Genomic DNA, 21,773 nt, shown 5'->3' with positions numbered 1-21,773 from the left:
GAAAGGCAGCCCAGACGGGGGCCGCAAGAAAAGACAGAAAATAACAATCATTGGCAAAGGAGCGGTCGGATGAATTCCGCCCTCAGCCGACTGGTGAGCATACGGACCTGATCTTAGACGACTCGCGTCCTGACCGAACAATCAAAGTTGGGACGACTGCTCTGAGAGTCCTGGGTGACGACTTTCACAAACTATTGAAAGAATACAAGGACATCTTTGCATTCGAAGTCCACGAAATGCCAGGCATTAGTATTGACCTGGCGGTACATAAACTGGTTGTGGATCCGAAAAAGAAGCCGGTAAGGCAGAAGAAGCGGAACCATGGCGAAGAAAGAAGTCAGGCGGCAGCCGCCGAAGTTAAAAAATTACTTGATGCAGGGTTCATTCGGCAATGTTACTTCCCAGACTGGGTTGCAAATGTGGTGCTTGTTAAAAAGCCGAATGGCACCTGGCGAATGTGTGTAGACTACACAGACTTAAACAAGGCGTGCCCCAAAGACAGTTACCCTCTGCCTAAAATTGATAACCTGGTCGACTCAACAGCCGGCCATGCTTTGATGAGCTATATGGACGCCTACTCTGGTTTCCATCAAATTCCTTTATGGGAGAAAGATCAGGAGAAGACGGCCTTCGTCACTGATCAGGGGTTATACTGTTACACGGTCATGCCGTTTGGTCTTAAGAATGCCCCGGCCACTTTCCAGCGAATGATAAACACTGTGTTCTTTGATCAGATTGGGAGAAATGTCGAGGCATACATTGATGATATGATTGTCAAGTCTAAACTTCAGAAAGATCATCTGTCGGACCTCCGAGAAACTTTCGCCACACTCAGGCGGCACCATGTCATGCTCAATCCCAAGAAATGTGTCTTTAGAGTTGAGTCTGGGAAATTTCTCGGATTCCTTATCAATCAGAGAGGAATAGAGGCGAACCCTGAGAAGGTGCAGGCGGTCATCGACATGCAGTCGCCTCGTACCATCCGAGAGGTTCAGAAGTTAACAGGTTGTCTGGCGGCCTTGGGAAGATTTCTAAGCCGATCAGGCGACAAATGCCTATACTTTTTCCAGGCAATTAAGAAAAAGGCAAGGTTTGAATGGGGTCCGGATGCTGAGGCGGCCTTCCAGAGATTGAAAGTTCACTTGCATTCCTTGCCGAGGCTGGTCAGCCCTTTGCCCAAAGAAGTACTCTACATGTACCTGGCCGTCTCTGATCATGCGTTAAGCGCTGTTCTCCTTGCTGAAAGAGACGGTTGTCAGCTCCCGGTCTACTTTGTCAGTCACGTACTGAAAAATGCTGAGTTAAGGTATCCCTTAGTGGAGAAATTTGGTCTTGCACTCTTCATGGTTGTTAAAAAATTGAAGCCCTCCTTTTTGGCACATGCAGTCGTCGTGTATACAGACCAACCTATCAAGCGGCCACTGACCATCATGGAGTCGTCAGGCCGAATGATGAAATGGGCCATAGAAATACAGAGCCTCGAAGTTACTTTCGAGCCTAGAAAAGCAGTGAAGGGGCAAGCCTTTGCTGACTTTATTGTTGAGATGACTCGTCCTCCTGACTCTCAAGTTACAGACCAAGTCTGGAAGGTATATGTGGACGGAAGCTCTACTTCAAATGGCGTCATATGTCAGTCACCAGAGGGCGATAGGTACGAGTATGCTCTACGCTTCAGTTTTCAGGCCTCAAACAATGAGGCAGAATATGAAGCTTTACTAGCCGGAATCCGCATGTGCAAGGCGGCAGGGGCAAGAAAAATAGACGCCTGTTCCGATTCACAATTGATAGTGAGTCAGTACAATGGCGAATACGAAGCAACCCATCCGGCCATGATCAAGTATTTACAGGCGGTCCGACAAGCAGTCGGCTCCCTTGAGGATTTCCATCTGACCCAAGTGCCGAGATCAGAAAACAACCAGGCAGATGCACTTTCAAAATTGGCATCATCCGCCTCCTGTGATACTCCTCGAACTATTTTTTGGGAAGTAATGGAGAGGAGAAGCATTGAGGAAGAACCTATTGGAATCTTAGACAGAAGCTCAACCTGGATGGATCCAATCAGGGCATATCTGACAAATGGTACCCTGCCGGATGATCATCAACAGGCGGCAGCACTGAAAAAACGAGCAACCAGTTTTGAAATAATTAAGGGAGAACTTCACAAAAGGGGGTACCTTCAACCCTTCTTAAAGTGTGTTACTCCAGAAAAGGGGCGAGAGATACTGGACGATCTTCACTCTGGTTACTATGCTTCTCATATAGGCGGTAGGACGCTTGCTCAACGGGCAAGGCGGCAGGGCTACTTTTGGCCTACTTTAGAAGCAGATGCAATGGAGATGGTGAAAAAATGTGACAAGTGCCAAAGGTTTGGCAAACTAATTCACCGTCCGGCTATTGACCTCACTACCATTCATAGCCCACTACTGTTTGCTAAGTGGGGCATGGATATTCTGGGTCCATATACGCCTGCTACAGGCGGAAGGAGGTACATACTAGTTGCCGTCGACTACTTCACTAAATGGGTAGAGGCGGAGGCTGTAAAGGGAATCAAGACGAAGGATGTAATTTCATTCATTTGGAAAAATGTCATCACTCGGTTCGGGGTTCCCATGTCTATGGTTTTTGATAATGGTCCCCAATTTGAGACGCCTGTTCTCAAAAGCTGGTTGGCTGACCAAGGAATTGCACACTACTTTGCATCTGTCGGCCGTCCACAAGCAAACGGCCAGGTAGAAGCGTTTAATAAAATCATCTCAGACGGTCTCAAGAAAAAGATTGAACAAGCAGGCGGCCTATGGGCGGATGAATTACCACATGTTCTCTGGGCCATTAGGACGACTGAAAAAGGGGCGACTGGAGAAACTCCATTCCTCCTAACTTATGGTGCGGAAGTTGTTCTTCCAATAGAACACTACGAGCCGACTCTTCGAGTAATGCTATATGACGAAGAGGCAAACTGGGAAGCCATGCGCCTGGCATTAGATTCACTTCCTGAAAGGAGGGGCAATGCTGTCTTGCGCCATGAAATTTACCGCCTGAGAATGACTAGATCATACAACAAAAAAGTACACAGGCGTCCACTCAAAGTGGGGGACTTTGTACTTAGAAAAATGGAAGCAGTTGGTAGGGCTAATGAGTCTGGCAAACTAACTCTCAACTGGGAAGGACCCTACCGAATCTGTGAAGAGGTCAGGGACGGTACCTACCGTCTGGGAACACCAGACGGACAACCGTTGCCTCGAACTTGGAATGTAGATAATCTTAAGAAATATTTCTTTTGAATGATGTAAATAGTCAAGGGCTACTTAATAAAAGTTTGCATAATTAATATTCAATTTTGTACTAAGAGGGGCACGCCTACTAACAAACAGTCGGCTACTCTCCATAGTTTTCATTTTTACTTAAGAGGGGCATGCCTACTGACAAACAGTCGGCTACTCTCCATGTTTAATTTTTATTCTTACTTAAGAGGGGCAGGCCGCCTATACATTTATAGTCGCCTACTCTCCATTGAGTATTTCACTCTATCTTCAGAGGGGCATGCCGTCTGTACCTTTACAGTCGGCTACTCTCCATTGAGTATTTTACTCTATCTTCAGAGGGGCATGCCACCTGTACCTTTACAGTCGGCTACTCTCCATTGAGTATTTTACTCTATCTTCAGAGGGGCATGCCGCATGTACCTTTACAGTCGGCACTCTCCATTGAATATTTTACTCTATCATCATAGGGGCATGTCGTCTGGACATATAGTCGGCTACTCTCCATAGAAGAGGGCCGACTGGTTCCAAACACACAGCCACCCCCCTTATACTTAACTAAAAATGATCAGGGCCTGGCCGACCCTGTGCCTAAACAGGCGGCTACCCTCCTTTTACTTAGCACCTACGTTCACCAAGAACTAACCAAGGCCACAGGCCGAATGATCAGACCAGGCGCCAAGCCAACTGATCCAATCTTCAAAACTAATACGACCAGTCCCAACATCATAGCAGGCGTCTGGCGGCATCCCTCCGGATGAAATTCGTCGCAGAGAGCAGCTCCCTTTTGGGTGGAACATTGCTCTATAAACTAATTACACGGCACCTATACGACTGTCCCCAAGGGCAACCACGTAGCCGTTTTTGAGACAAGAATAACTCTATCACTAACCAAACCAGTGGTAGCAGTTGACATCTGAGTCAGATGACCGCCTGTATTACTTGGGATAAATGCAGGGGGTACCTCTTGAGTTAATAGCCAACAAACATTGGCGAATTAAAAGGTTCAGCCGGCCTTAGCCGCCTGGTACCTTTACTACTCAAGCAGGAGTGACAGCGACTGAGTAACACCAAAGTTAACTCATAGTCACTCTCTCAAACTTAGTATGGAGCCTAAAAGGTATGAGTCGTCCGCCTGTTTTTAGCAAACAGGGGCTCTCAACCACTACTCCTGCTAGGTTAACAACCTATGAGTTAAAAGCCAACAAACATTGGCGAATAAAGGGGAATAACCGGTACCAACCGCTTGATACCTCTACTACTCAGTTACTTGGCGACTAGGTAACAATCATGTTTACTTGGTCAAACCACTTTCCTACTTGGTTAATTTTACAAATGACATGACCGTCTGCCTAAAGGGGATCCAGTCTTTAAAATGGTTCGAATACCGATTGGATAAATGGCCGACTGATCGTCTAGCCTGGAAACAGACAACCAGTCGTCCAGGGGCATAGGCGGCGTGACTAACTATCCGTACCTGTCTGCAACTATCGGCCATGTAAAACAGTCGGTATAGTGTACAATTGGATATCAGAATATTCAATACTTAAACAAATTTGAAGCAAAACAAAAATATTCATTAAAAGGAAGCCGGTCATTAAAGACCGGCAAAATATTCAGAGCCCCGGCCCCCTGGCCGGGTAAATACAAACAAACGGCACGCAGGCCGTGCAAAGAAGACATAAAGCTTAAGAAGGGGGCAGATCTTCAATAATAGCAGCTGCCGCCTGGTCAGCACTCTTCTTGCTGGAATCGGCTTCAGCTGCATCCTTCTTTGATGCATTACCCCCAAGCGGCACAAGCGCCACTACCGGCTGCTCCTCCTCCTCCAACGCCTCTTCCTCAGCAGCCGCCAGGATCTCTTGATTATATCTATCAGAACACTGGCGGTACGTTTTTTTTTCCATGGGGCAAATTCGGCATTGGGGAAGAGGCGGCCCCAAGTCATGCGCTGGATTTGAGCAGAGTCTTCCATCATCTCCCGGACCAGCTCCTTCTTTTCTTGCTCGGCCTTTTCCGAGAGCTCCTGAGTAAGACTCTTCTCCTGGGTCACCAGGCGTACCTTTACGCTCGCCAAGGATTTCTCCAAGGTTTTGTATGAGGACATCTTTTGGCGAAGAGGTCTCAGCTCGGCCTTGAGGTTGTTGATGGTCGCCTCCAGCTCGCTATTCCTCTTCTGGGCCGCCTCTAACTGAGCCCGGATAGCGGCGGTAGCCTACGCCTGATAATAAAGAATATCAATGGTCAGAACTTCATTTTGGGCAATTTGAAACATTGCCTTATCACAGTCAGAGGCGGCCATAGCTTTTGCAGCCTTTACCTCTTTGTTCTTCCGGTCAAGCGGCTTGCGAAGGCCGTTCACTCGGAGCAGGGCCTAAGTAAAAAGGGGAACAAGCGTCAGTTTCCAAACAAAAAAGAAAACAGGCGTCCTGGAATTCAAATACTCAAAAATATGCTAAGAATACCTCAGCAAGGACCCCTGCAATCCCGTCTAGGTCAAGGGTGCCGACACCCCTGACCGCCTCCCTTTCAGCTGGAGGAACGGCCTTGATCATAGACTTGGCCACCTCGACCAAGTCAGGCTCCTGAGGGCCGGCTGCATCAAGCATAAACAAACGGATTAGACGTAGTAAAGAAGGGAGCAAGTCTAAAATTTACAAGGACAATTTCATACTTCTAGGTGGCCCAGCTGGAGTTTTAGAAGAAGTGGTCGGCAGTTTCTAAGCCGCCACATGTTTCCTGGCAGAACCAGGAGAGCTCGCAACAATCGTGTTTCGGGCCTTGGGGTCCGGCTGGTGGGAAGAAGAAGCTCTTGGAGCGCCCGTCTAAAAAAGAAGAAAAGAGTCAGTATATGCATAAACACAACTCCAAAAAGATGGTGAAAGGTTCGAACCCCACCAAGGGTGCCCCCTTGTTGGGGGAGTCGGTTGAAACTGTTGCATGATGGAGGCCCGCAACATGGCCACCGCAGTCTTGGAAGCGGTAATTTTGCTCATGGCGTCCGCTACAAAAAACAAATAGCAAAGTTAATAAAAGTCATAACAAGAAATGCACGGAACAACAGAGTATTCGACAGGCCGGCTACCTCTTGAGCACCGACTGCTGAGGCCACAGGCGGCCAAAAAGTACTCGTCGTAGAGCCATTTGAAGCTCGGGACGCAGTGCAGGGGTACTTGCTCTCGTACCCCTGAAGTAGAGTTCACCTTCGACTCTACTTTGAAGAGTCCTTTATCTAGGATCTCTTTCTTAGCCTTGGGGGAACAGGCGGCACGCTGCGGCCGCCTGCAAGAAGGGGCGGATTCCTGTTCCACCTGTTGAAGCGCTTGTTCATCTCTGTGTCTGAACTCTCAATGATAAGGAAGGTGCTCTGCCAGTCCTTCCATTTGTTTGCTTTACCTCTCGTCATGAGGTAGCCCCTGTGGCTCGTCAATTGATACCAGCCGGTACCGCCTGCCTTAGGGGTCCGACTGAGGTAGTTCATGTGGGCGAAAGCCTCGAAGTTCGGCTCCACCCCGTGCAGTTCGCACCCGGCCACATAGCCGAGTACGTTGACCCAGGAGTTCGGGGCTAACTGCCATAACCCCAACTCATACCCATCCAAGATCCGCTGAACAGCCGGATGTAGTGGGAAGCGCAGCCCAGCCTTGATGGCCGCCTCGTAGCAGCCAAAGCAGGCGCCATCATAACTGGTACCAGCCGGCCATACGACTGTGTCTTCTGGATCCGGCACGAACACTAAAAAGTCGGGGCCCATTGTGTGGTTTGCGATAAAGCTCTCCATTTTCTCTTGCATGGCTGTGATCCGGCCCCGAGGTACCGTGCAGTAGTAGGGGTATTTTGCACTCGGTGAGAGGCGGATGGCTCCGCCCAATCGTCCTCCTTCTCAACTGCGTGAGAAAGCCTCGCCTCTTGTAGGCGACCGTTTTTCTCTTCTGTGTCCAGAGAAGCATGGCCAGAAGAGCTAGACTCAGAATCGTCCTCCGACGAGTCCGAAGAGGACGACTCCTCCCCTCTCCCGGAGGGGCCCGCCTCCTTTCCTTTAATAGGAGCAGGAGAGAATGTAGAATTGTCAACTGTAAAATGGGAAGGGGTCACTTTGACTCCTCCCTCAGAACTGCCGGCTTTCAAGCCGCTTTGTTTCACTTCCACATCTGGCGCCTGGTCAGATGTTTCACTAATCGGCACCCTGTGGGAGGAGCCGTCTGAGTTTGAGATCCTGGCAGTCTTTTTTGTTCTGGCCATCATGCTCTACATAGACACAGATACAGTCGGACTTTGTATAAAGGGCAAAGATGGGTCCAGAAAAGGGCAGGCGGCACTCCTAGTCCTAGATTCAGCCGTCCCCGGTGACCGGCTGATCACTAACCTAGGTCGTGTCGTGTGCTTCCGTGGTGCCATTTTAAAAAAGAATAAAATAAAGAGAAAATTAAGAGTAAGAGAACCGACGGTTACCTGAACGAGTGACGATTGATGAAGTTATGAAAATCCTTTGCAGTCGGCTTGTCAGAGCAGGCGGTAGGCAGAAAGGGTCCAAAATGTCAGAGCAAGTTCAGGGGTCCGAATGTTCTCTCAAAGTTTTCAAGTGTGAAAATGACCGAAGTCAGCACTCCTTTATATAGGCGAAGTGAGAAGGCGAAGGGTCACTTCCAGAATTCAAAATTTTGGCGGGAGATTCTCTCAGCCTCTCGCCGAGTGACACCTGTAGCAGGCCGTCGCCTGTTACAGGGCGATACCTGTCATAGGTAACACGTGACCAGTCACGTGCCACTTGTGAGAGCAAATGATTAGGGGATTTTTCCCCACCAATCACCATCTGACAAGTGGACCAATCAGGTTCCGCCATGTGTCCGTCACATGGGCCAATAGGCGCCTGCCACGTGTCAAGCAATGATCCGTCCACTATGGACCGATTACGACACGACACGTGTCCTTCCCATGACACCTGGGATAACCGGTCACCTAGGCCCAACTTCCGAGGGAAGCCCAATCAGCCCAAGGTTAACCTAAACCTAGATTGGCACGTTTCCCGAGGTTTACAGCATTCTCTACCGTAGAATTCGGCCTTCGGGGTCAACCCGGCGGCTTCTATGAGGAACGCAGCGAAAAGGAGGCTCGAGGGCTTGTTAAGGAAGGCGGCAAGGGCCGACGAAGGGGGGAAAACGAAGGGCCTTTTCTGGTCCCCCCTGAGCCGGGGGGTGCTTGCGGGGAGGGTGTGCCACGACGAAACAAGGGAATGAAAGGCCGCTTTGCGTTGGATGCTTTTTACCCTATCCACAATGATGGCTCTGTTGTCTTGGGGAGCGTTGAAGCTTTCTTCTTCTCCAGAGTTTTCTTGGTCATCAATACGACTTGTCTTTAATAGAACCGATCTGATTCTCTAAACAATCGGAATTTCGTACTTCTGTCGGATCCTCCCTATCTCCTGATCGAGCTTGTGTAAGTAGATGTTGCCTGGTAGGGCCGATAGTAGTACACTGTGTGGGACGGAGTAAGGGCCCCTCTCACCTCCTACGAGTCGTCCTCAGATAGAGCTGCAGTTCCAGGTTCTGAGGGTCAAAAAGCCAGGTGCTTGCTTCCCTCGCCATGTCAGAATGCATTTTTAATGTCTAGCTGATGAAGGAACTGAGCGAATAAACCTTTTGGTGAGTTTTAGCTCGATGAGTTTCTGCTACCCCCACATCATTGCACGCAAGGGTAGCTCGCTCGATTCGCAGATTGGTCCGACTCGTCATTCACTTCTGACTCCGTGTTCGATAGCCCGACCGAGCCAAGGAGCCGAGTGACGTGCCGGCGCATACCTCCCTTAATTCTCATTAAGAAAGATTACGAAAAATACGCAGATTACACACCTTAAACACTCTCACCAAGAGAGACCCAATCACTTTAATTTCCGCATTAATTACTCCTTAATCAAGTACTAACTTGACCGTTGGAGGCGGAGCTCCCACCACAAGGAGTCTCCGTTGTTTTGCAGGTACAGGCGCAAGGATACCAGTCCCGGAATTGTAACTCTCCCGTAGGACATCAAAAAACCCCGAAACAATAATAATAATAATAATAATAATAATAATAATAATAATAATAATAATAATAATAATAATAATAATAATAATAATAACGGTAAGACTTATCGTTCTGTGCTATGCTACCGGTTGGGGGTCCCCTTGTTTTCCGCATTGAAGCTGTGCTCTGCTTGCTCTAGGGTTTTTGTTGGAGATATCTATGGAGATCATGCTGTGTCATGTGCTTGTATTGTTGGTATTAAAAACCGACATAATGCTGTTCGTGACACCCTCGTCGAAATTTGTTATCGGTCTGCGATTTCTGCAGGTAAGGAGGTTACATGCTATGTGGTGGGCAAGACAAGCCTATCCGACATGCAGACATGTTACTCTACTCATGGGATAGGGGCTAGATGTGTGTGTTGACCTTATTGGGTCATCGCCCTTGACATAGCCTACGATGTCTGATTTCGTGCCGGGTCGTGTGGTGATAGATGCGGCTAGTCGCAAACGTGCAAAGTATTAGGCTAAGTGTGAAACAATGGGGTATGGTTTTATCCCTTTCTTCTTTTCTTCATTGGGAGAATTAGAGACAAATTTCGTTGCTTTAATTTGCTTAAGCGGGTACAGAATTCTCTCAGGCTCAGGATATCGAGGCTAGACAGCAGCTCATATCTTTGTTAGGATTAACTTTGCTATAGCTAAAGGAGTGGGGGCTTAGATATTTTCTCGGCTTCCCACAAATTTTATGTAAATATTTAGAGTTTAAAATAATAAGTAAATGATCTAATCTTATTTTTTCTGATCTGATCTGAACTTATTAATTCTAATCTAATCTGGTCTGAACTTTTTATTTCTAATCTGATCTGAACTTATTTTTTCTGATTTGATCTGATCTAAACTTATTTTTTTCTAAAATACTTAAAAATAAGTTGATCAACTAAACAAGGCCTTAGAAACAAAAGGAACGAATGCGGGAGTTTTTTTGTTGTTTTTTTTTTTATGAATTTTAGATGTTATATCATATCTTCCTTTGTTTTTTTAGTTGCAACAGAACTTCATGGCACGCACATTAAAGAAGAGATTAAGGCCTTGTTTAGTTGAACTTATATTTACTTATTTAAGAAAAATTAAGTTTAGATCAGATCAAATCAGAAAAAAAAAAAGTTCAGATCAGATCATCGTTTTATGAGGAGTTTTTTATTGCTAAATATCTTTAATTTCATAATGAAGAAAATTATAAAATTACATATTAATAAAATACACATTATCACAAATCTAACAAGATCCCACTTGATATATTTTTTCCTTATACATTATCGTACACTTAAGGTCAAAGTTTGGTCAAATCAAACAATCACATCAGACCAGATGAGATCAGATCGGATCAGACCAGATCTGATAACTTCAAATTGGATCAGACCAGATCAGATAAGTTCAGATAAGAAAAAATAAGGTGAACTAAACAAGCCCTAAGTAATGTAAACAGACAAATTAATCAAAATAATTTATACACGTAATACCAATCCCTTCTCTAATCTTGGTGTTATTTTTTTTTTTTTTGATAAATTCGCTCGTTCACCTGCTCTAATCAACATTTAAAAAAACTTGTTGTAGGGAATTTTCCCTCCGCCCTACAGTGGGTCATGTTTTAGACATGCCGGCAATCCTAGGAAAAGAAGCTAGAGAAAAAAAGTCGCCAACAAGTTTTAGGAACTTGTAAACCGTTCACGATTGTGAAGGTAACACCCCATTCACAATCACAGAGATTGCTAACTCCATAGTGGTCCAGAACCATGATTGGATGTTCGGGATGATGGTACGAACTTGACTTTTATAAGAGGACAAATCCGCCCTAAATAGGTCTCTACTTGATTCTTATTGATATTCATGCGCGCTTTTCGATTAACATACATACATCAAATTAATCCTAAACTTGTTTAATATATTTTGGTTGATTAGTAATGCTCAATTAAATCTAATATTGGTGATCACTTGAATTAAAATCATGTTAAACCTAAATCCAATTATTAATTATCTTATTATCTGTGATTTCAACTACAGATTCCCTTAGGGGCGTGATCAAGCAACGAGTCATTGGTAATCAAGCAACGTATAATTATCATCATAAGAATCATCACGAAAACATCGTTAGTAGTAAGATCCCAGGCATGATACTAAATAGATTAATAACAATTTTAGCATGTTACTAATATCAAAATCAAAGCGTTATCCAAAACATGATTTCTATTCCAAAAAGTAATTAAATTACTCACTTTGATGCTTCGACTTTCTTGCTATTAAGACAATACACACATTAGTAAACTTCAGAAAAAAATAATCAATAATGTGAATAATTAACTAAATTAAATAGGAATAGAAATATAGATTTGGGTCTAAACCCTCAGAAATGTCAACCTTTCACGTCGAGATCAAAGACAACATCGAATATGGTTTGGAGCATTCGAATCACATGAAGGAAGTATGGTGAATGTTGGGGATGTATCTAGGATGTGTTTAGGCTAAGAACATGGGTTTAGGAATTCTCTCTCGAGTTCTTGTTGTGGGTTATTGATGATTGTTTTTTTTTTATTATGTTGATGATCTCAAATCGACCTTTATTTATAAGGAAAAAAGAGAGTCAAACGATCGGAGAAAGATCAGAAATCTAAACTGTGATAAAACTTCTTGTCGCGTCTCGACAGGGTTATCGCGGCGCGATGAACTTGTCGCTGTGCAATGGTTCATAAGATAGCAAAGTTTCATACGGAATTTGGTTTTTGATGGTTATGTATGCAAAATATATCTGCACGTCTTCTGAAAAATTAAGGATTATGATAAGAGTTCTATTTAATCTCAAACTCTCGATCTTTATCTTTTCGAGAATAATAGATTAGAACCTTCTAGAAGATTCTAGAAGTTTCTAGCCGGCTTGGAATTAGGATTATGATCATATGGGGCCTAAATAATATATTTGGACACCATATAATCATTGGGTCGTACTAAAGGTGGGCCTAGGCTCGGTTTAGTATTTTGGCCATATCTTATTCGTTTTAAGTCGGATTTGGGCTTATAATATATCGTTGGAAAGCTCTTTTCAAGACCCATATAAACAATAATTGGAATGGGAAAATTGACCAAAATAATCAGATTGGATGTTCTTGGATTTAAGGACACGAAATGAGTGTTTTTGGATTGAAAACACTTTGGGTAAGGTTAGAAAGATGGTCTAGGCTTAAGAGAACTTTGCGCGACCTTTCAACTCTTTGCTAAACTCGTCAATCAAAACGTGAAAGGCACTCATCATTGGGTTTGGTGTTTGGGGAGACACAATCAAGTGTCTACAGAAGCCCCCACTTTGACTCAGTTTGGAGAAACGTAAGTTTCGAAATGATAGTCAAAGTATTCCGAAAGGGACAGAGAATGATCTAGAATGTTTTGCGATCCTAAACCATTCTTTTAACGTCGATACCTACAAAAAAGTCAGTTCTACAAATAAAGAAGTTATAGCGAAAGAGACGCGAACTGACATCGCCGGGTACGCGCTAGTGATGACAATCCACTTTAGGAACAGTTGCCAACACAATTCTGAATAATGAACGACAATCCGATTTAGGGAAAACTGTCAATGCTACGTAGTAATTCACCATAGGAAATGTTGCCACGATTGAAACGACAATCCGCATCTCGGTAAAATTGCCAAAATCCAATTCGGGAAAAGTTGCCAATGCTGCGTAACAATCCATCATAGGAAATATTATTACGATCGACAATCTACACCTTGGAACATAACTCTCGAAAGACAATCCACTTCGGAAAATTTTGTCAATGCTATGTTAGAATTCATTTAGGAAAATATTGCCACAATCGACAATCCGCGTTTGGAACATTTGTCGGAAGAGCCAAACGACAACCCGCTTCGGGAAAATTTTTCCACCACTAAAATGAATGACAATCCACGTCGGGGAGCCTTTTCCGAAATATTAAATTGAATAACGACCCATGAAAATCCTCTTTGGGAAACTTTGCCATGGTGAACTCGGTGAATGACAATCCAATCTCAGAAAAAATTGCCAAGGGATTTGATACATGTATGACAATCCAATCTTGGAAATATTGCCAAAGGAGATGACTTATGACAATCCAATCTTGGAAAAATTGCCAGATGAAGATGATGCGTGAGTGCGTGACAATCCACTCTTGGAAATATTGCCAGAGGAGATGATACATGACAATCCAATCTTGGAAAAATTGCCAGATGAAGAAGATGCGTGGCAATCCACTCTTGGAAATATTGCCATAAGACGATAAATGACAATCCAATCTTAGAAAAATTGCCAGATGAATAAGTTGTGTGACAATCCACTCTCGATAATATTGCTAGAGGAGATGATACATGACAATCTGATCTTAGAAAAATTGCCGCATAGGTGATGTACCTGAGACCTGCAAAAAATTAAATTTTGCCAAAGGACCTTGACAGTTGGTTGACTCAAGACATGACTCATTGTGTAACTTGACTCATTGTATAACTTGATGTGCTCAAATCGATTCGGTTTGATTTGACATGTCATGACTTAAAGTGCATGACTCGTGTGTGCAGACTCAACTTGATGTGGTGACATGACATGACTCAATGTGCATGACTCGTGTGCATTGTGTGGTGATTGTGCTCGTGCAACCTGTTAATGTAGACCAGCAAAAAAATTTTGTCATTTTTGTGGAGGGTACCGACTCTCTCCCGAAAAGAAAGACGTGAAAATGAATGAGGGTAGGCAAAAATGAAAAGGGGTAAAATGTTGATGAAAAATGAAGTTTTTGAACTTTCCCAAAAGGAAAAAAGATCAAAAGAATGAATCGAGTAATGACGCATGTTGAATGAGCTTAGTTAAGTGTATGCATTAATTGTTGTATCTCATGATGCAAGGATTGTAGCATCCTAGACTATCTCAATTGATGATCCGATAATGAAAGTATTTGGGTAACTTAGGCTCGGAGGCTAAGTACCTCATACTTTGTGATGATGATTATGATAATGAGTGATTCTAAGATAACATGGTGTGCTTCAAGGTCGTATCAGGATTTCATGATAAAGGGTTCCTAAGGGGATTGAAGGATTATTTGGCAACATATTTGTGATGTGTGTGAGAGTGACACTAAGGTTATGCTGCAAAGGCTAAGGGTATGGAAAAATATTTTGTGAAGAGCCAAATGATGGTGACTCTTAGGCTGGGTAGGCTAATGAAGTAGGGATAAAGCCCCCAAATCTAGCTCTAAATGGATGGGGATGAGCATATGATCATGATGTGAATATGAGTGAATGCATTTTTATTACGGTCGCACCCCAATGTAAGGTTGCCTACGTATCCGTTAGGAATCAGGCCGCACGTAACTCTAGCCGAACCTCACACAAGTGTGTGTACACCTCAAGGAGGTCTTCTAAAGGTTGTAACGGGGTTAGGCTAAAGGTTGAAGAAGAAGGAATAAAGGCTTAAGACCCAAAATAAGCCCCCAAGGTGTGCAACCTTGCATTTGAATCTTGGTATTTGTATGCTTGAGGTTTCTCTCTTCTGAACTTTTTTTTGTTTTTGCATTTGTTCTTGAATTTTCTTTGGACAAGTGTGGGAAATCCCGATCATGCGGTCTATCGCTCATTTGGTATTCATGTTTCTTAGGCACGGTGCCGAGCACTCAATAAGAGACACTATCCGAGACATGTTCATATTAAAGACATTGTAACACTTGCCCTTTTGCACACTTTTATTGCTTTTGCTTTAGGAATTTCTCAGGCCTTTTGTATTAGTTTTTGAATCACTCAAGCTATTGTACTTGGATTTTAAAATTGCATAAATTGCACACCGTCCCATCCCAAGGTTTAGGTAGATATGGGTTGAAAAAATGAAGGTTTATCGTGAGGCTCAAAGTGGTTTATCAAGAAAAGATCATGTACTTAAAAGGTTAAAGGTGATATAATATGGCTACAAGGGGTGCCTCAAATAATTGGTATACCTCGTGCTCAACGAGGATTATTTATTTTTTTTTAAGAAAAAAAAAATAGAAATGCAATGCGATGATCATATGCAAGGAATAAATGCTCATTTTATTGAAATGCAAAGGGTAAAAACAAACACATGAAGTAAATCTAAAAAATGATGGAGGGTGCCTATGCTAGACTAATTAAGGGAAAGGGGAACACAAAAATAAGAAAGAAAATTCATGAAAATCCTAAAAAATGAGGTGCCTTGTGCCTTGTCTCATTGTTACCCAGTCTTCTTGCCAGCTGGAGGGAATGGAAGTTATTTGCATCAATGAGATCTTGAATAAGGTTTTGAAGCCTATAACATTCATCCGTGGTATGACCATTGCCTCGATGGTACTTGCAATAAGAGTTGGGATTCCATCTTGAAGATCGCTTTTCTGGTGCTGGATCTTCAGTGGGACCAATAGGCTTGATTAAGCCCCAATCGTAAAGACGATCGAAAGCGACATTATAGGATATTCCAATAGGTGTGAATTCTCTTCTGGGTTTCTTGGTTTTTGAAGTGTCCTTGTCAAGGGCCAAGATTTCATCGGCATCGACATTATTAATGAAGTTGATATTTTGATGGGAAGAAGAGGAAGAAGGATTGTCGGTCTTCCTGCTATTGCCATTGTTTCCATTGTTACTAACCCTAGCTTTCAAGAGCTCATCTTCAATGTCAATACCTATGTCATAGACTATCTTGAAAGTAGTCAACCCCAAGAACCTTAGGTGCTTTTGATACTTGTCTTGAAGGTTTTTTTATGAACATTCACACAGAGTCTTTTTCATCTAGGGCCTTAATCATCCTAGCAGAAGCTTCCTTCCACCTAGTATAGAATTCGGTAAAGCTTTTGTTGTCCTTTTGCTTCATTATTTCGAGTTCCTAGTGATCAGTCTCTACTTGTACGTTGCACTTGTATCTCTTGATGGAAGTAGGTACAATATTCTCCCAAGTAGCATTTTCCTTGGAGTCCGCGAAAAAGAAGCATTGTTGGCATACCGGTTCTAATGAAAAAGAGAAAATCGAAGGGAAGAGTTGCTTGTCAATCCTCTTCATTTCCATGACTGTTTCGAAAGCTCTCAAGTGAAAGTAAGGGTTATTTGTGGGCTTGAACTTAGAATGTCAATGGTAGAGAACTTGTTCGGAAGAAGTTTCTTATCCAATGAGATTCCCTTGGTACTCATATCAAGATACTTATAATCATTGGACAATTGGCTTAGCTTCTCTTGGATACGCTTGATAGTCTTAGGCAGAACTTGTTCATTGATATTTTCAACTTTCTCCACTCGAGTGGAGAGTCCCTTGACAAGCTCGGAAAGAGTGTCCATGGATTTTTGGAGAGATTCAATGTCTTCCTTAGTGGCCGCCATTGGTTGTTTCTTCTTCCTTCGAACCCTGTTTTTGAAGAAGATCTCTTGAATGTACGAGTTATCTCGAACTAATCGACCCTCTTTCCTTGACCAAACGCTGTAGAAAAGGAAACCATGGACGTTTCTTGTCAATCACATGACTCGAACTCGATTCAATATGCACATATGAGGAAAGAGCATAGTGTATGAGGGGAATGATATGTATAGGGAAAGCATGTACGAGGGAAGTATGCAGGAAGGTATATGTGTATAGGGAAAAGTGTGTGAATGTCGAAAGTGTTTAAGAAAGAAAATGTATTTATGGTAAGGTATGTAATGTATGGAAAGTTATGTAAAGGGAAAGGATGTACTTGTGGAAAAACATGGATATTTCTGGGAATAAGACAGACCCTCAATTCAAATGATTAGAAAAAGATGACTCGTGCATGGATCTAAGACATGGTCATGGCAGACAGTATGTACAAGGTGTGTATGAAGACTTGTGGGTGTAAGTGATATTTACAAGACTCGTGATTTAACCAAGTGACTAGACATGTGGTTAGACTCATACAAGACCAGGGAAAGACCATATACAGACGTTAAAACTGGTAGTTAGACTCGATGTGAAGACGCTGAAAGAAGGGCTGAACCATCGCATGACGATGGTTCCATCGCGAAGCGATAAGCTTGTCGCGACGCGATGATATATGACCATTGTCAGGCGTCAAAAATCCGGAGTGACGCGCCAATATTGGTGCACCACAACGATCTGTTTTTAGTTATTCTTTCGAAGATTTAGGCCTAAAGTCTTCTAGGTCGAGCATGGTTAGACTTTATGGGTTCATTTTAATTAACCAAATTAATTAATCAAGGTCCTTTTAGCTTTGGTTTAGAATGTATAGTCATATGTACAAGAAACAAGTCAAAACAAAGGGTTAGTTTAAACACATACAAGCTATGCACAAGTAGCCAAGTAGTCACAACAATGCAATGAGTTTTCCACCTAACCATGGCTCTTGTTCTCTAAGGTCAAGGATTTTTGTGTCCAAGAGGGTCCATGGTTAAGAGTCCGAATGCATCACACAGAAGCTTTACCTTAGAAGGGTTGGTGCGATGGACGGGACCCCGCGAGTTAAACTTAACTCCATGGTTTTGTGAATTCAATAAACTCGGATAAACCCTTTATTGCACGGAGCGTTTATTAGGGTTGACGGAGCATGAATTCCCAAGGGATAAAACCATATGTAAACACATATGGGTTTATAAAGGTCCAAAAAACTTAATCAGGAAGTAAAAATCGTCGAGAAAGTACTAGAACCAGACAAAACGCGAAGAGAGAAGACTAGCGCAGAATCGTTAGATTCTGTCGCTGGACGGCAGGAACCATCGTCTGGCGACAACTCTGTTGCTAAGCGACAAAGAGGTCGTCCGACGTTGGTCACTGTTGCCATGCGACAGATCTGGCGCTCTACAGAAAATTCAACCTTCGATATTTTTTGCAATTTTCATAGCGTCTTTTCGATTTTAGTTGTGAAAAACATTTCTGGCCTTTTCTACGTGTATTCCTATGCTTTTACGGACTACGGATGATCTTTCCAATGCGTACCTTTTTATTCTTATGTCACAATGTTAATCAAAATTACGTGCATGAACATCAAGAATCTTTCAAGTCTCATTCACTCATTCTAATTAATTTCCAAACAAATTAGGAATCAATTAGAAATCCTCCCTAGTAGAGCCGCCAAAAACTGTAGGGAATTTTTCCTCCGCCCTACATGTGAGTCATGTTTTTAGGTATGCCGGGGATCCTAGAAAAAATAAGCTAGAGAAAAAGAGTCGCCAACAAGTTTTAGGAACTTGTAAACTGTTCACGATTGTGAAGGTTACACCCCATTCACAATCAAAGAGATTGCTAACTCCATAGTGGTTCGGAATCATGTCTGGATGTTTAGGGATGATGGTACGAATTTTCCTCTTAAAAGAAGTCAAACCCGCTCGAAATAAGTCTCTACTTGATTCTTATTGATATTCATGCGCGCTTTTCGATCAACAGTCATACATTAAATTAATCCTAAACTTTTATAATCTATGTTGGTTGATCATTAATGGACAATTAATCTAATATTGGTGATCACTTGAATTAAAATAATATTAAACCTAAATCCAATTATTAATTATCTTATTACGCATGATTTCAATTACAGATTCCCTTAGGGGTGTGATCAAGCAACGAATCATTGGTAATCAAGCAACGTATAATTATCATCATAAGCATCATCACGAAAACATCGTTAGTAGTAAGATCTCAGGCATGATACTAAACAGATTAATAACAATTTTAGCATGTTACTAATAGCAAAATCAAAGCGTTATCCAAAACACGATTTCTATTCCAAAAAGTAATTAAATTACTCACTTTGATGCTTCGACTTTCTTGCTATTAAGACAATACACACATTAGTAAACTTCAAGAAAAAAAAAATCAATAAACTAAATAATAAACTAAATTAAATAGGAATAGAAATATAGATTTGGGTCCAAACCCTCAGAAATATCAACCTTTCACGTCGAGGTCGAAGACAACGTCGAATATGGTTTGGAGCATTTGAATCACGCGAAGGAAGTATGGTGAATGATGGGGATATATCTAGGATTTAGGCTAAGGACATGGGTTTAGGAATTCTCTTGAATTCTTGTTGTGGGTTATTGATGATTGTTGTTATTTTTTTTTTGGTTGGGTTGATGAACTCGAATCGGGGAAAACAACCTATATTTATAAGGAAAAAAGAGAGTCTAACAATTGGAAAAAGATCAGAATTCTGAACTGTGATAAAACTTCTTGTCGCGTCGTCACAGGGTTATCACGGCGCAATGAACCTGTCGTTGAGTGATTGTTCATAAGATAGCAAATTTTGGTACGAGATTTGGTTTCTGCTGGGTTATCTATGCAAAATATATCCGCACGTCTTTTTAAAAATTAAGGATTCTCATAAGAGTTCTATTTAATCTTGAACTCTTGATCTTTAACTTTTCGGGAAGGATATATTAGAACTTTGTAGAATATTCTAGAAGTTTCTAGCTGGCTTGGGATTAGGAATATGATCATATGGGGCTTTAATAAAATATTTGAACTCCAAATAATCATTGGGTCGTACTAAAGGTGGGCCTAGGCTCGGTTTATGCTCGGTTTAGTATTTTGGTCATATCTTATTCGTTTTAAGTCAGATTTGGGTTTATAATATATCGTTGGAAAGCTATTTTTAAGCCCCATCCAACTAAACAATAATTGGAATGAGAAAATAGACCAAAACAATCATATTGTACCTTTTTATAATTTGGGCACGAAATGAATGTTTTAAGGACACGAAATGAATGTTTTTGGATTTAAGGACACGAAATGAATGTTCTTGGATTAAAAACACTTTGGGTAAGGTTAGAAAGATGTTCTAGGCTTAAGGAAACTTTGCGTGACCTTTCAACTCTTTGCCAAACTCGTCAATCAAAACGTTAAAGGCAGTCATCATTGGGTTTGGTGTTTGGGGAGATACAATTAGGTGTCTACAGTTGTCGAAGGCTGTGTTGTAAATAAAAGAAAACAAAGGAAGTACTCTTATATGATGAAAAGCAAGGGTGAAAAGGCAAAAAATGTGAAAGGGGTAAAAGCCAAATCCTAAAAGCTATTATCTCTGGCTCCTTATTATTGATTGTGTTTGGAATATTTCTGTAAAAAATAAATGTTCAAAGTGTAACAAACATAACGGAATGGAGAAATTAAATTACAATGGATACACTTTTTTCTTGTAAAATCTCACAAGAGCTACATTGATCTCATCGGTTTTCTTTCTAAGGGGTCGTTTGGTTTGCATGGGGTAAATGGAATGGAATGAACAAAGGGAATGAAATGGAATGCAATGAAAATCCCTCAAATGTAGTATGTTGTTTCGTGTAATAAAAACAATGGGAATCACTGGATTCACCATCACCACCACCACCACACCCACGCAACCAGATTTCTGGTGGATTTCGGTGAGAGGAGGGGCGACCATAGATTTCGGATCTTGGCCTGCGATTTCGATGGAGCTTAGCCTACGAATTCGCCGGATCTTGGCCTTCAAAAACTGCTGGTTTCTTCCGCCCAAAACTGTCAGATCTTGGCCTTCGGTGAGAGGAGGGGCGACGAAAGGAGAGGCGACCATAGATTCCGGATGTTGGCCTGCGAATTCACCGGATCTTGGCCTTCGAAAACTGCCGGTTTCGCCCGTGGTTGTCGGCCTTTCGCTAAGGTTTCGCGGTCAGTTTTCGCTGGCGGTAGTGGTCCGGTGAAGGGAGGCGGTGGTCCGGTGAGGGGTGGCGAGTTCCGACATGGAAAAGGTATGGTGGGTATGTTGGTGGCTGGGAAAGGGAATAGAAAAGGTAAGGGGGGTGGGGAATGGGAGTAGAAGGTTTTTGGGTAATCAAAGGGGAAAGGGAATGATTGAAATGGAAAACCAAACACTAACAAAGGGAATGATTCCCATAGAATCCTATTCCCTTTATTTATTACAGCGAACCAAACGACCCCTAATTATATTATTTCAATCAAAAATTTTAAAAGTGGCTTAATCCAAGAAGGCAAATAAAAGCAAATGGAGAGAGTATTATAAATGGTGAGAGACCCTACGTTTTTAAAGTAAAGCTCTTACAGAGTTAGAGGCAAGTTCTTAGGATATAGCCATATAGTTTAAGGCTTTGATATTGCAATAAACAATCAATGACTTCATCTTATTTTGTTGGCTTGCTGTTTGTGGTCTTGGTGGAATTTCTCCATTTGCAATTTCTATTGTTGGGACTTGGCAACCAAGTTAAGTTTGATGGATGCTTAATTCCCAAATGGTAGAGTATTCATTACTCCATACCATGGTCATATAGATGGGAGGATAGCCCTTTTAGGAGAGTGGTTGTTTATCTTGTTAAGCTACTAAGAGCGGTATCAGCCCTTGGTACTTGGTGCCAACGCTGAATAAGCAGTTTTGGGGAAAGCCACAAGCACCACGATGTCTCAAAAGAGATTCTTGGTCTCTAGGCCGAGAAAGAGCCCCGGACGAACACATTATAGCGTCACCTCCATCGGTCACATTGGCCATGTTTGGTTAATGGCTT

The 21,773-nt window shown here is 42.5% G+C and overlaps 1 protein-coding gene across 1 annotated transcript; it reads right to left on the bottom strand.

Moving 5' to 3' along the window:
- Positions 1–15,476: 15,476 nt before the first annotated feature.
- LOC110694306 lies at positions 15,477–16,655 on the bottom strand. The gene is made up of 2 exons (XM_021871481.1): positions 16,400–16,655; positions 15,477–15,967 (listed from the first exon to the last, which is right to left on the bottom strand). The coding sequence occupies exons 1-2, from the start codon at positions 16,653–16,655 to the stop codon at positions 15,477–15,479; spliced, it is 747 nt and encodes a 248-aa protein (XP_021727173.1).
- Positions 16,656–21,773: the final 5,118 nt, after the last annotated feature.

The sequence above is a fragment of the Chenopodium quinoa genome, unplaced genomic scaffold, assembly GCF_001683475.1.
Source record: "Chenopodium quinoa cultivar QQ74 unplaced genomic scaffold, ASM168347v1, whole genome shotgun sequence".
NCBI classification, from domain to species: domain Eukaryota; kingdom Viridiplantae; phylum Streptophyta; class Magnoliopsida; order Caryophyllales; family Amaranthaceae; genus Chenopodium; species Chenopodium quinoa.
The sequence above is the reverse complement of the archived record's forward strand: the minus strand, read 5'-3'. Positions and strand labels throughout refer to the sequence as shown.

Bases quoted from the DNA above. Each gene is read 5' to 3' on its own strand.
- LOC110694306 (XM_021871481.1), bottom strand. From the start codon at position 16,655: ATGGCGGCCACTAAGGAAGACATTGAATCTCTCCAAAAATCCATGGAC. The intron at 15,968-16,399 runs GTTCAAGCCCAC...TCTATGACATAG, and splicing joins CTCTACCATTGACATTCTAA to GTATTGACATTGAAGATGAG.